Raw genomic sequence first — 14,584 nt, forward strand, 5'->3', positions numbered from 1 at the left:
TCTTTGTTTGCTGTCTAATAGCAGTTAGGTCATGAATTGTTCATTTCCTCTGTAATACAGTGACAAATGAATTATTCGGATTTGGTTCGGTGATGTTAAAAATTCGTGATTCGAGAATAATTCGGGAATAATTTGGAATTATCCGGATTAGATATCTCAGTCCTGCAAAAGAGCAAAAAAAAAAATGTTATGAAAAAAATTCGGAAAAAGTTCGTAAAATTCGTGAATTATTCGGATTTAATTCGGTCAAAGTTTGGTCAACCGAATAATTCGGCATTCGATTCGGCATCACTAAAAAAATGAATTATTTGGGTATAATTTGAGTATAATTCGCAAATCTTGTGACCATGCTATGTGGTATAACTCTATTGCTTAATTTTCTTTTTATAAAAAAATATAAATTGCTTGTTATAAATTACATTAAAATGGCTTAGCTATTTGTGTTTGATTATAATTTGTTACTTGAGTCATGAGTCATGACTTAAATTTATCTTAAAAAGGACAAAAAAAAACTATTTTTTTTTCTGACAACGGATTTAAATACGGAATAAAGCTACATGAAAAGATAATTTAACTCGTTCCGTCTTAACTTTAAATTTACTCAAACTTAAGTCAACGCAAATTACTTTTATTTGACTACCTAAAAATTAATGTTAAGATATCATTTCAAAATTAATGTTGTTCGCGTTATAATAGCTCCGAAAAATAAAACAATTTAATTGTACCATATTTGTTCAACAACCAGGTCGGTCCGTTCATCCAGCGAACAGAACCGTTGGCTAACCTACCAACTTCGAAAGTAAAAAGGGAGAACAAAAAAAATACATCGGCCCCACTATTTTATTTTCTAGAGGCATGCTCATTATCCTCTAGATTAATTTTACTCGGATCTACTGATTACAGCACATCATGTTGCATAGTATTTATTTATACTTTTAGGTATGGAGTATGGATTTTTTTTAAGAATGAGGTTCTGCTATTATTTACGGTGCATAGCCGCATATATATCGGTCATTATTATGAAAAAATAATTTATAGTTTAATGTTAATCAAGAATATGCCAAATTCTTTTTTGAGATCTACACGACTAATTGGACGCGAAAACTTCAAATTAAGTTGCAATTCCAGTAACATAGAAGAAAATTATCTACGGAGATTTACCTATCGATCCACAATTCCACATTAATAATTAACCTATCGATCCACAATTCCACATGTAAAAAGATGGAACCAAAATAATCCCAAGGCTCGACCTAGTTTGAGTAACGACCGCTACAAATCCAACGGCTCCTGATTTTTTTCTTTTTCTTTCGACATTGAACGGCTCCTGATTTCACACGCTAGAGCACTAAGCAGTTCCCTTGGAAATTCTCTGTGACAGATCATTAGTCTAAGATTCCTAGCGAGTTTTGAAATGGACATGTCACATGTGAGCTGAATTCACGATTAATAAATGATTTGAAAAATGATTTCGGTTCAGAATTTCAGATAGCTGATAGCCGTTACAACTTCCACAAATTTATCCATAGTATTGATACAGAAAATCAGCAAAAGATTCTATTTCCTTTTTCTGTTTTAAACTTCAAATTAAAAAAAGACTGTTCACAAATTATACTTAAAATAAATGCACCTCCCTCTCTCTCTCTCTCACTCAAATAAATCATTTCACTTGTGAAAGCTCACCTCTCCTCTCCCACGGCTCTCTTCCTCTAATTTTCGCCTCATTTTTCGAAGTAAAAGCCAGATCTGTCGTATCCGTGCAGGAAGTACTTCAATTTGAGGAGATTCCTCGAAGAAATAGTGATTTATTTTGCGCCTTTTTGAATTAACATTCCACGAGAATACCAGATCTCCACTTTGATTGGAGAGAAGAGTTAAGTACAGAGAGCGAGAGAGAGAAAATGATCAGTAAAAAGGAGGAAGAGAGGAACGAGAAGATAATCAGGGGTTTATTGAAGCTTCCACCGAACCGAAGATGTATCAACTGCAATAGCATGGTGATTCCCTCTTTCAAGGCTTATTTTGGCTTCATGCAACTACTATTTGCTAGTAATAAAACAGGCATAGTGATTATTTGGTAGTATCCTTATTTCCAACAGGATGGGAAGGTTGCCAAATAGCTAATGATTTGCAATTCATGTCCGTTTTTTATTTTATCTTATTTTATAAGCCTTTAGAAAGGTTAAGATTGTTATATTTATGATTTTGTTAAACAGGGTCCACAGTATGTGTGCACGAATTTCTGGACATTTGTCTGTGTTACATGCAGTGGCATACAGTAAGTGCTCCATTCTTTTTAATTTTGGATTCAAATTCATCCAATCCACTGGGAGGAGTAATTTGAAATCAATTTTGGATCTCAAATTTCCGTACATATCTCCAAACTATTTGCATCTACCAGGATAGCTATGTTTCAGATCATTACATTCGTTCTTCTATTATTTATCTAAAATGTGCACTTGCTATACAGCCGGGAGTTCACTCACCGTGTAAAATCTGTATCGATGGCTAAATTCACCTCTCATGAAGTTGATGCTCTACAAAAGGGTGGTAACCAGGTGATTCTCTTTTCAAAGGCTTCAATGTTTTTAATAATTTATTTAATATATCAATTAGTACTAACTGAAACGAGTTTCCAATTTGCAGAGGGCTAGAGAAATATACTTGAAAGACTGTGATCTGATGCAAATGAAATTGCCAGATAGCAGGTATTGAAAATTCACATCTTTACTCTTTAAGCATTCCACACGTCTGCCTTATATTAGGTTGGTGTTTGTCAGAACCGTTTGTAATACATATGAGAGCTTTCCAGAAAGCAACACAAAGCTAATAATATTCACACTTTAAGTTCTTTTATGTGAACTATTTCTCTCATTGGCAACTCTGTATCTTTGAATTTTTTTAACATGATTATGCATCTCTTACATGTACTATTTGGTAGATTCATAACTCAAGTTGTTTACTCTAATGCAAATTTGTGGTTACATTGCAGCAATGCAGACAAGATTAGAGAATTCATAAAAAGTGTCTATGTGGACAAGAAATATTCAGGAGGTAAAGTGTTTGAAAAGCCTCCTAGGGACACACAGGTAAGAACGAAAATTCTATCGTACTCATTTCTCTATAAGCAACTGATTTTACAGAGTGATGTTCATTCTGCTAGAACTGAGAACATATATCTCTTTTCTAGAATCACAAAAGGCAAACAGAAGACCACAGGAGGGCGAGTTCATATCATTCCTACTCACAGAGTCCGCCTTATGACTACCAATACGAAGAGAGACTCTATGGGAAGCAACCAGCTATGCTGACTAGGAAGCCAGGTTCTGACAAAGGGAATTATGAAGGAAAGCTTGCTAGCTTTTTAAGCAGCTCACTGAGTCAGCCGGAGCAAACTTATGATGAAAGATTTGGAAATGAGAGTTGTGGTTCTCGGGTTTCGGATTTCTCTGCTTCCAGCCCCGGTGACCCATTTGTGCTTGCAGGCCAGTCTCCAAATTTTCAAGACTTACATTCTAAGAGCAATCCAAATGGAACTCTTCATACTAAGGTAAGCTAAGTTGTTTTCAGCATTTTGGTAAATTAGGCATAAGCATACAAAAGTTTTCCATTCAAGTCGTTCTTTACCCTTTGGTTTGTTAGTATATTAGCCTTTTTATATATATTTTTTGCCTATTTAGTACAAGCTGGTCCGTTTGTTGTTGCCTGTGTTTGCCAGGATTTACTTCTTAAATTCAATTTTTTTTGAAAGGGGACTTGGGAAGTTTTTTAACAATTGTTTTTTTTGTTCTCAGAGAACGGCATCATCTGGCAGCGTTGGATCCTTTGATTCTGCCTCTTTTAAATCGGCTGATTCTGGTGCTTTTACTGATGCACCTCGTGATCTTTTTGATGAACCAACATTGCAAAAGCCTGCTACAGTTTCTCCAGACCCACCTATAGATCTTTTTGCTCATGTCAATTCACAGCCCTCATCAGAAAACGTTGGATGGGCCACCTTTGACTCCCCTCCTATAAAATCCCCTCATACGAATGAGTTTAACTCATCTCGTAAAGTTCCTTCCAGCAATGAAACTTTTGCTCCTTTAACAGAGCTATTTCCTGGGGATTTCAACGGCCCCATATCGTCCTCTGTTCTGACAAATAATAACGCTCAGGTGAGAGAATCTATCAGGTTGGTTAATTATTCCCACACTTCCACAGAATCTCACAAACTTACTTTAAACAGGCTTGGAATGCTTTTGAGGATACAAGTTCAAGCGTGGTTTCGGAACATGCTTTTAGTGGGTTTGACAAAATCGAGATACCATATTCTGCTACCAGCAATTCCCAGGTATTGGCTTTTCATGAACCAGGGAACATTTTTTATTGAAGGTTTAAATAGATCTTGTTCCTCTTTGGTAATATATGATAAACCTTAATAATTAATACTAACTAATTTAACGATTTTGCAGTCATGGCTCTCCTTCGAGAATAACACTGGAAATGCAAAATTTGCAGAGCCAAGTACTGCGGCACAAGAACCTCAAACAACGAAGAATCCTTTCGCAATTGATGACACTTCTGAGGTATTATATGCCGTTTTTGTTTATTTATGTACCGATATTACTTCCCCAAATTTCTACAAGTCTTTTCTCAGTTTTATAGGCTTTAGGGTTTTTTTTTCTAATTCATTCAACTTGAAGGTCTTATTAGCATGATTGCCATCCTTGAACCCACTGGTTGCACTGAAGTGGCATGTCAGTTAATTTAATAAAAAATTATAACACAATCGGACGGACACGAGATAAAAAATTTACTATAACCTTACAATAAAAATAAGAATGTGTTACATATCCGTCCCTATTACTTGGATGCAATCATGACTATTATATACAGTTACATAAAAGGGTCCACTCATAAATCTTATGTACCACAAACTGACAAAAGAACACTGAGAGATTCCCCAACCTGGATGATTGATTACTGATATCGAATAACATCAACTTGATCCTACATAATTCGATACCGGAACACATCGCTTATTTGTTTTATACATCTAGGGTCTGGCTTTAGTTCGCTAAACTCACAAACACCAGTACTTGGGGTGTTTCCTTGAGATAGAAATTATTTGTTTTATGTAACAGGTGTACAACCTATTCCTTAAGATGGAAATGCTGAAATCGAATTTAATTTTGGAAGCCCGCCCATTTGACCAGTTTTCCCTCTTTCTTTTGGACCATACATCATGGTCTGTTGGTCATTTTATGCATGAGACAACATAAAGATCACCATGCTGACTGTAGGTACAGTTAGTAGAATCCACCGTCGTGGTGCCACAAAAGGACCAGTATAGATATAATTTCTATGAAGCCTCCCTGTTTATTTTCATACCTATGATCTCATGGCTTTGATTTTCTTTTCCAGGTTCTTCCCACCAAGGTTTGGGTCCATAACTTAACTATTGAAGAGCTACCTAATTTAACCAACCCGTTTGATGGTGTGGCCGAGTTATTTCCTTCAGCTATGGTTCCTCTAGAGGTATGCAGTTATTCTATTTTTTGGCTTTTTGCTGGTTTAAGTTTTGTACTTTCAGTTGCCTTACAAGGCTTAATAGAATACAAATGAAATTTGGCATGTAAATCAAATGCAATATTGGACAAGTGTATTTGTATGGTCCAAAATGCTGATGAATTTTATTAAAATGATAATTTTGTTGAAGTATCATTGGCCCAAGCTTAAAAAATGCATATTCTTGATGACTCCTGATTGTAATTTAGAATAAAGTTACAATTTCTCTGGCCGTGGCTTCTTTTCTTAAACAAAACAAAAAGAAAAGTCTAAAAGCAGTCCCTTGCTAGAGGCTGGTTGACTCTAATTTGAAATTTCTCTGTTTCAAAAAATGTTGGCGAAAATAGAATCGTGCAAGTCAGGTTCTTATTTCTATAAACTTAATTTTGAAAGCAAAGACTTGACTTATTAGAGAACTAAACTGTAATTTGTTGATTACTATCTATTGAAAATCCATATATTTATATTTTCATGTTACTAGGAACACTTTCTCAGTCAAGTGTTCATTCTCAAATAGTGTATATTAGAAGTTCTAGTATAATCATAGTCAAGTACTTGTAGCTTCCTTTTGCATTTGTTATCATCTTTCTATAGTATCACTGTCTGGTGTCTGCCATACTTTAGGACACTTTACCTGTTGTTGTTATGTTCTACTTTTGTCAATTAAATCTCCTTAGGAAAAAAAAGGGGTTAATTTCAGATGAAGTCGTAAAGAAACCCTAATTTAATTCGATCACTCAACGTAGGTTTGTGCCTCCAGAATGACCCAACATTTTTATATACGGGCCCAGATAGTCACTCCATTCATTTGACATTGAAATTTCAGACTAATCATGAAATAGTTTTGTCAATTTATTGGATCCATTCGACAGCTATAGGTCGAACAAATTGTTCCATAGTGGTGTATTGGAAAAAATAATATGATTACACAAGTTGCCGTCATTGAAATCTTGCAAATTATTTTATGCAGTTCCATATAATTTTGAAAAAGAAGTTGGTCCTACGTGCTTGTCATGTCAAGGGGGGCTGATTAATTCACAAACTCTTTTTTTTAGGAAAGATTATTTTGACATAAAAATATATATATACTTTGTGCAAAATATGAAATTCAAATGGAGTGACTCAAATTGAACTGAAATATAAGTTTAGTGACTTTGGAGAGTATCAAAATTGAGCGACCAACATAGGCTTTAGTTCGGTGACATCTGGTGAACTTGAATGGATTGGAATTTTAAGCTCTTTAACTTGTTTGGGAGATGGAACTGTCACCACTATATATTCTGAGGGTTTCATCATATTAAAAGTTACTGGTATATGAAAGTCGGAACTTCTAACTGCATTTAGTGGGTACCCTATATAGTTGCTGTGATGTTGCAGATTTTATTCTCCAAAGCATCTTAGCTAAGTTAAAGTTAAACAGCCAAACCATCATCCTTTCTGTAGTGCCCTGAGGGCCAATTCTGATATTGTTCAAATGGAACCTCATGATTAATTATTTAGAAAACTAGTCAAGTAATAAAATTATTAACAGACTGGTAAAGTGTGCGATCTTACAACAAATCTTAACTTCATGATTAAATGTAATATTTCATCGTGCAAAAATACTTGCACACTCATAACCTGTTTTTTGTTCTAAATGATAGAAATCTAGTGAACTCTTCAACTGTATACATGCCTGGAATGGGAATTATCTGGATATAGGATCAAGTTTCTTCTTGTTTTTTAATTGGAAATCAAACTTTATTTTGAAAATGGGGGAGGGGGAGGGTTGGCGATTAACAATCAAAAGATTAAATCACTATAATGGGATATCAAATTCTAAGGTTAATCTTGAATTAACTTTGTCTTTCCCGTTCTAGATGAGTCAACCTTTTCTGTTCACAATAATTGTTGAATATTTTTCCAAGCTACAACTATTTCTTTGTTTCACCCCAAAATTTCTCATAATATAGCCTAATTGCCATTTTTTCCTTTCAAGCTGATTTGTTTATTGGAACACTTGGGAGACTGTTGTCAATCAATAAAGACTCAGTTCATGTTTAAAAAAAGCTAAAATCTGCTTAAGACACTGTTATATTTTTTATTCTGTCATCTAATTTAGGATTTTTACTCATGTATTGCAGGGTAGAAAACTTGAAGAGAGTATATCAACTAATCCCTTTGATATACCAATTGGCACACATTCCGATGCTCTTAGTATGGTAATTTGTTTGTCTATGAAATCTGCAATTATCCACGGACAAACATATTGCAAGAAAATGAAGTTTAGTCAAACTAATTGAATTCTTTGCGTAGTTTATGGACATGGGCTCATTGCAATCAGCATTGCCAGATCCTCGAGTTCCTGATTCTTTTCTTGAAGCTGTTTCTGGTTATTCCACATCTTTTACACAAGGTCACTTTTTGTTTTTATGCATCAGTTTTAATTGATGACTAATCTATTTCTGTGAACATTAATTGATATACATTGCTGCAATATAGGTGTGATGACATGCTTGGCCTCACAAGCTCCGAGCTCTCCATTTCAGTACGTCATTTCCTATTATCTTATAATCATATTGATTGATTGGTCCTTTTGGGATCATGGATTTATGATTTATGGCTTTTTGGTACCAGTTCCTAATACTAATACTCTCAACTGTTTTGACCATTATTTGGTATATCTTGGTCTGGGAGTGCTTCAGCCAAAATAAAATGTGGTTTTAAAGCAACACTAGATAGAGGTGCCTCAAACAAAAACTTTAATACTTTTTTATGTTCATTTATTTGCCCAACATATTTGGTTTCTTGTTTAGCTTAGTATACTGTAATTATTTCATAATGGAAGTAGGTAATGTGGCTCAATTTGTAGGTAATGTTTGAGAGAAAACTTGAGCTTAATATCATTTCAAAGAACATAATGCAATGTCATAAGAAATTGGGAGTTAGCCGGGTTACCTTGTGGTTAAATGCACAAAAGAGAAAAACCCTAAATGGGATGAATTAAGAGTAAGCGAGCACGCACACAACACAATCAATGAAATTTTCTGAATATTTCAGTATATCAATTTTCTCTAATTCTGTGAAACAATTCTCTTCTCAGGAACATAGCTCCAACTGTTGTTGCATCTGCAAGTGGAAATCCTTTTGCCTAAAATGGGAAAATGTGTGCAAGAACCAAATTGGTTCATGCCACGTTTAAGCACTAATGCATAGTTCTGATTGGTGAAAGTTGATTGGATAAAATTAATTTTTGGAGCTGCTCGGTTCTCGGTAAGATCGTGCCCGATGATGTAGCATCCCTGTGTGAGTTGGCATTATTCTTGAATACATCGCAAAGGAATGGAATGGAGGTAGGTGAAGCTTTTTTGTATTTTTGGAAAAAGTTGCATCAGGTATGGCTTTAGGTACCGGTCAGTGAATATTTGTGGCAGTATGTAAAAGTGTCATAGATGCTGTTATGGTTTTGACTCTAGGTAGAACTAGCTTATTATCTGTTACATATTGACTTGCATATTTTAGTTAAGACTTCCCAATTTGGTATCTGATTCTCTTGGTTTTGTCGTTTGGACCGGCTTTGGATTGGATTTTGTCCAAAGCCCTTTGGACAAAACCCAATTCCATTTTAGAAACAATGGAATGGATTGGTGCGCAATTCTTTCTATTGACGACGCCTATAGTTTCTGCGTAGCGCCAAAATTTCTAGAGGATCTCACATCGTTTTCATTCATCGTGTAATCCAAATTTTCTGCAGAATGTCGCAAACATGTCAACACGTATAACGTTTCATGTTTCTATTTGATTTTTGTTTGATCAACATATAGTTATGCCCAAGTTGATGCATGCCTGAGGTTATTATGCCCAACAAAATAGCAAAATTATTCTATGCATTGTATTTTATAATTTAGTAGGTATTTGAAGTAATTTACAAACGGTAAAGCATTTCCAATTCAAGCTCTAGAAGAACATCGCCTACTGGCATAGCAGCCTACAAAGTAAAATTTTAAAGGACTTCGGGAAAGTTGCAAACAGGGAAGGCCCGTAATCTAAATAGACTAAACCGCGAAACCACTAAACCAACGGCTGAGATGAATCCTGATATGACTAACCCAAAGCAAAACCCAACACAGACGCCATCACGACCTCTAATCCGACGGCCTAGATTGATCCTGCTGATTTGCCCGCCTCACTCTCGCAGCCCACGTGTCCTCCGATCTTGCTCTTCTTCTCAGCCCCTCCAACTGGATCTCCCAGACGCAGCATCCTTCTCTCCTTTCCTTCCTCACAAAAGAATCTCCAATTCCTATAGACACATCGTAGCAAAGCCGATGAAGAGGATCAGACAGAACCTCATATGCCTTGCGGGCCTGCTTGAATTGCTCGGTGAACAATTGCTTGTCGGCAGGTGATTGACAGGTGTCCGGATGGCAGCGCAGCGCTGCCTTCTTGAATGCAGCTTTGATCTCTTCTTGCCGCGCCGTCGGTGAGATCAACAAGGTGTCGTACAAGGTTGGCGTCTGTTTAGCTACAACTGATGCAGTAACATGAAGTCGTCCCGCTCTTCGTTGATTCGAGTCGCAGAAGGAGAGAGTGGTTGCGTGATGAATTGGATTGGAGAGGCGAAGCATTGTTCAGGGAAGTAATTAGAAAAAAATAAAACAAAGTTTTGCTTATGAAAAGGGTGGTTGCCGTCTTTATAAGAAAGTAGAGTAGAGAATAAAGCATGGCGCTTTTAAAACGGGTTTATGGTTCTAGCGGCCGTACACAGTAATTTTTTTTTTTTTTTGAGTTTAGATCCCGACTGTCCGATAAGAATCCAAGCTAATTTGGTCCGAGGTGAAATGCACATGTTTTTTTTTTCTAATTTCGTGCTAAAACATATCAGATGGTCTGGATCTAAACTTAAAATTTGAGTTACCTTATTGGTTCATATGAATTCTAGTGCAAGCGATATAAATGAGGAATTTTCTTTGTTTATTGATGTAAAACTTCCATGTAAAAATAGAAACTTTTTAAAGGGACTTCAAAGCATTGCTAATTAAAAGTTTCTATTAATAAGTTAACTGAAAAAATGAGGGTTATTATATGTAGATATCATTACCTACATATAATAACCTAAAGTTTCTATTAATAAGTTAAATGAAAAACGTGAAGGTCCGGCAAATTTTCTTTCATTTCTATATGCATGGCATGATCCAGAAAATTTTCTTTCTTTATTTATGTAAAACTTCCGTGTAAAATTAGAAATTTTTTAAAGGGTGACTCCAAAGGATTGGTAATTACTAATTACCTAAGGTTTTTATTAACAAGTTAAATGAAAAATGAGGGTTATTCTATGTAAATATCATTACCTATATATAATAACCTAAAGTTTCTATTAATAAGTTAAATGAAAAACTTGAAGGTGCGGCAAATTTTCTTTCTTTTCTATATGCTTGGCATGATTTAGAAAAAAAAAAAAAAAAATCTGGATCATGCCATGGAAAAGAAAGAAAATTTACCGCACTTTCACCTTTTTCATTAACTTATTGATAGAATTTTTAGGTTATTATATGTAGGTAATGAAAAACATGAAGGTGCGTCAATTTTTTCTTTTCTTTTCTGTATGCATAAGCATCATCCAGAAACCATTTTTTGATACCACGGATAGCCATATTCTTTCCAAATCAACAGGTTTTCTTCCGTTTTTTTTATTAATACCCTAAAAAATAAAGAAAAAAAAACATCAAATCTGCCATCTAATTTTTTTTTTTTTTTCAAATTTGTCCTGAGCGCCCATTAGTGTATTAATAATACCCGGGTCGGGTATACCCTGCCCTGCCCGCCCGTGCCCGAGCCTGGGTATGGGTCGGGTACGCGGGTACGGGTCAGGTACGTGGGTACGCGGGTATGGGTCGGGTACGCGGGTACTCGGGTAGGGGCAAAAACCGGACCGGACAGGGTTTTTTGGACCCATACCCGACTATACCCTACCCGACCATACCCGTACCCGACCTTACCCGTACCCGACTTTACCCTACCGGGGTACCCGTCTACCCTTACCCGTACCCGTACCCTTATACCCGACCCAAATTCAAACTCCAAATTCAAATTCCCCCCCAAACCCTTAATTTCTATTTTTTAAAATCTATTTTTTAATTACTGTTTTCAAAATTCTGTTTTTATATCTGTTTTTTAATTTCTGTTTTTTAATTTCTGTTTTTAAATTTCTGTTTTTATTTCTGTTTTTTAATTTCTGTTTTTTCATTTCTGTTTTTTCATTTCTGTTTTTAAATTTCTTTTTTTAAAATTCTGTTTTTATTTCTGTTTTTTAATTTCTGTTTTTAAAATTCTGTTTTTATTTCTGTCTTTTAATTTCTGTTTTTTAATTTCTGTTTTTAAAATTCTGTTTTTATTTCTGTTTTTTAATTTCTGTGTTTTAATTTCTGTTTTTTAATTTCTGTTTTTAAAATTCTGTTTTTAATTTCTGTTTATTAATTTATGTTTTTAAAATTCTGTTTTAATTTTTGTTTTTTTATTTATATTTTATTGTTTTAAAGTAAAAAAAACACATAACAAAAACAGAAAAAAAAATATAAGGAAAAAAAACGGAAAAAAATGAAAAAAAAACGAAAAAAAAAACCAGAAAAAAAAGCAAAAAAAAAAACAACAAAAAAACTGAAACAAAAAAACCAGAAAAAAAAAAAATCCGTACCCGCCCTACCCGTACCCGGACCGCCCTACCCGTCAAGGGTACACGGGTACGGGTATAGGACGGGTAGGGTATGGTTTTTGAAAAAAATACCCGACCTATCCGTACCCGTATACCCTAGTACCCGTCATACCCGTACCCGAGACGTACCCGTACCCGTGCCTGGGTATACCCGGGGTACCCGTACCCGCCCGCCCATTAAACCACTAGCACCCATACGTGGGGTGACCAGGTTTTTCTATCAAACTGCGCCGCACGTGGGCGGTCAACTTCTTCTTCTTCTTCTTTTTTGACCAGACCGCTCAAGAACGGAGAGGTCAGCTACAGTGAATTATTATTATTATTATTATTATATTAAGAGATCCAAGTGTTTCATATCTTTAGAATTTATTCCAAATTTATACCAAGGATTTCCTTTAGAATTTATACCAAATTTAAAACTTTTCCAAGGAAGAGAATCCGTATCAAATATTGCAGGTTGCAGCGTATAATGTGGAAGTTGGTATTGGTTTGCATCAGCTGCTTCGCATTTGTTAGTGATTTTCCATTTTGCCTTTTCTCTTCCGATCGATTGATGCTTTACATTATATTTTATCATATATATATTCGATCATCCCCGAAAATTTAAATCAAGAAAACTTGCTTACAACAAAGTTCAAGTTTAAACCTTTCAAATGTGTATACGCTATTGAGATTTCAATTGGATCAGATTTATTTCAAATTTATTTTGTCATACAGAAACAAATTAAATTATGTGGTTATTTTATTGTCGCTTATGCGTATAAAAAAAGTTAATATATGTTGACACACAAAAAATTTATGGTCAATATACCATCGCACCTACAATTTTCAACACCAATTTGTAAAGTTTATGGGTTTAGCTTATTATATTTCTTAATTGGTAAATTTAAAAATCATGTCAGTAATTATTATTATATTTTCCCTCATGTATGCATGCATCATTGCGAGTTAAACTTTATTTTTCTTTCAAAACACTCATGTGTCATGTCATCTTCATATACATAAATTTTTGTAATGTGGTTAATTTGTAGCATCTCAATCAACGATTCAATTTGATTACTTATAGTTGATAAGGTCTTGATTTTAATTGCATATACTGAAATATTAGATGAATTAACTAAATCATGAGAAATAATTATGACAATTGGCGAAATGGTGCTTAGAATGAATTAAATTATGATAAATATCAATCTTTTTTAAAATATGCTCTCCGATCATTTTCCCTATGAATTAATATTTTGGGCTTTGTTATGGGTCCGACAAAGCTTCTCAGCCTTCTGCATGAAATTTGATGTCTGAGCGGGATTTAGCTTGTATATTATTTTCTCATTTCTATGAAAATATTAAGATTTCTAGAAAATAAAATACTGTAGCTGACCGCCCCACCCCCGAGCGGTCTGGTTAAAAAAAAAAACAAAAAAGAAGTTGACCGCCCGTGTGCGGGGCGGTTTGGTAGAAAAACCTGGCCGCTCCACGTTTGGGCAGTCCGGGCAAATTTGAAAAAAAAAATTAGAGGGCATATTTGATATTTTCTTTATTTTTTAGGGTATTAATAAAAAAAATCGGGGTTTTCTTCCTCTCCAAGGGAACTTTTGTGTGTACGCATACGTGTTATAGCCTATAACATGATTTTACCATGGACATGAGACAAAATTTGATTTAATGTTCGTTTGGAATCGTTCATTTCACATTATGATTGATGCACTCATTTATATTCGTGGGACAGATTTTTAAAATAAATTGTCAGTACAGATTTTGAAGCGGATTGAACGGTTTCAATAAATTATCAAAAGCTCACTATCTAACTCAAATTTTAAATATGTATTCGTCAAAACTTTAAATCTATAAGATCCTGTTCAGTAATCAAGGATTTGATTGGAAAAAACAGTATTTAGACATTTGTTCCCATTGGATGTTCGGCAGCTAAGATTATTCTCAATTAAATTCCTATTAAGTTCCCATATACTTCACTTTTTCTCTTCCAAATTCACTGTTTTAATGGGATAAATTAAATTGAGTCAGAGGTCATTTTTTCTCTCCCAATATAAAGACCAAATAAGTTTTGTTGTTTTTTAACGTGATTATACTATTTTATCATAATTAATTAATTATTAATATCAAATTAGATTTAGCTACAAGTTGAAAATTTTGAATACTTCTTGACTTGTCCGTGGTACATAAAAAACTAAAATATATATTTTATCCTTTATCATGTTGTGATTAAGCTAATAGTTTAAAATTATTAATAAAAGAATTGAAATATAAGACTAAAAATAAGCCTATATGCAAGATACTCTAAGAAATATTTAATGCATTTTAATAAAACAGTTGGTTTTTTTACAA

General features: G+C 34.5%; 2 protein-coding genes across 3 annotated transcripts; one reads left to right on the forward strand and one right to left on the reverse strand.

Annotated features, from left to right (window-relative positions):
- The first annotated feature begins 1,639 nt into the window (after positions 1-1,639).
- Positions 1,640-9,097, forward strand: LOC144555432 (putative ADP-ribosylation factor GTPase-activating protein AGD14). Of its 2 annotated transcripts, XM_078303755.1 has the most exons (14): positions 1,640-1,997; positions 2,217-2,278; positions 2,471-2,558; positions 2,647-2,708; positions 2,993-3,089; positions 3,191-3,550; positions 3,795-4,157; positions 4,229-4,333; positions 4,455-4,568; positions 5,407-5,520; positions 7,674-7,751; positions 7,846-7,945; positions 8,032-8,077; positions 8,633-9,097. In XM_078303755.1, exons 1-14 carry the CDS (start codon positions 1,902-1,904, stop codon positions 8,682-8,684), a joined length of 1,737 nt encoding a protein of 578 aa, XP_078159881.1. In that variant the 5' UTR covers positions 1,640-1,901; the 3' UTR covers positions 8,685-9,097. The 2 variants fall into 2 exon arrangements, 1 of the variants encoding a protein (XP_078159881.1); XR_013512046.1 differs by lacking the exons at positions 8,032-8,077; positions 8,633-9,097 and adding an exon at positions 7,194-7,257 and having other exon boundaries at positions 1,643-1,997; positions 7,846-7,866.
- A 577-nt stretch (positions 9,098-9,674) lies between these two features.
- Positions 9,675-10,157, reverse strand: LOC144555618 (chaperone protein dnaJ 20, chloroplastic-like). Its single transcript, XM_078304014.1, has one exon. It carries the CDS (start codon positions 10,155-10,157, stop codon positions 9,675-9,677), a length of 483 nt encoding a protein of 160 aa, XP_078160140.1.
- Positions 10,158-14,584: the final 4,427 nt, after the last annotated feature.

The sequence above is a fragment of the Carex rostrata genome, chromosome 6 (genome assembly GCF_964058835.1).
Source record: "Carex rostrata chromosome 6, lpCarRost1.2, whole genome shotgun sequence".
Classification (NCBI taxonomy): domain Eukaryota; kingdom Viridiplantae; phylum Streptophyta; class Magnoliopsida; order Poales; family Cyperaceae; genus Carex; species Carex rostrata.

Bases quoted from the DNA above. Each gene is read 5' to 3' on its own strand.
- LOC144555618 (XM_078304014.1), bottom strand. From the start codon at position 10,157: ATGCTTCGCCTCTCCAATCCAATTCATCACGCAACCACTCTCTCCTTC.
- LOC144555432 (XM_078303755.1), top strand. From the start codon at position 1,902: ATGATCAGTAAAAAGGAGGAAGAGAGGAACGAGAAGATAATCAGGGGT. The intron at 3,090-3,190 runs GTAAGAACGAAA...TCTCTTTTCTAG, and splicing joins AGCCTCCTAGGGACACACAG to AATCACAAAAGGCAAACAGA. The intron at 7,752-7,845 runs GTAATTTGTTTG...TTCTTTGCGTAG, and splicing joins ATTCCGATGCTCTTAGTATG to TTTATGGACATGGGCTCATT.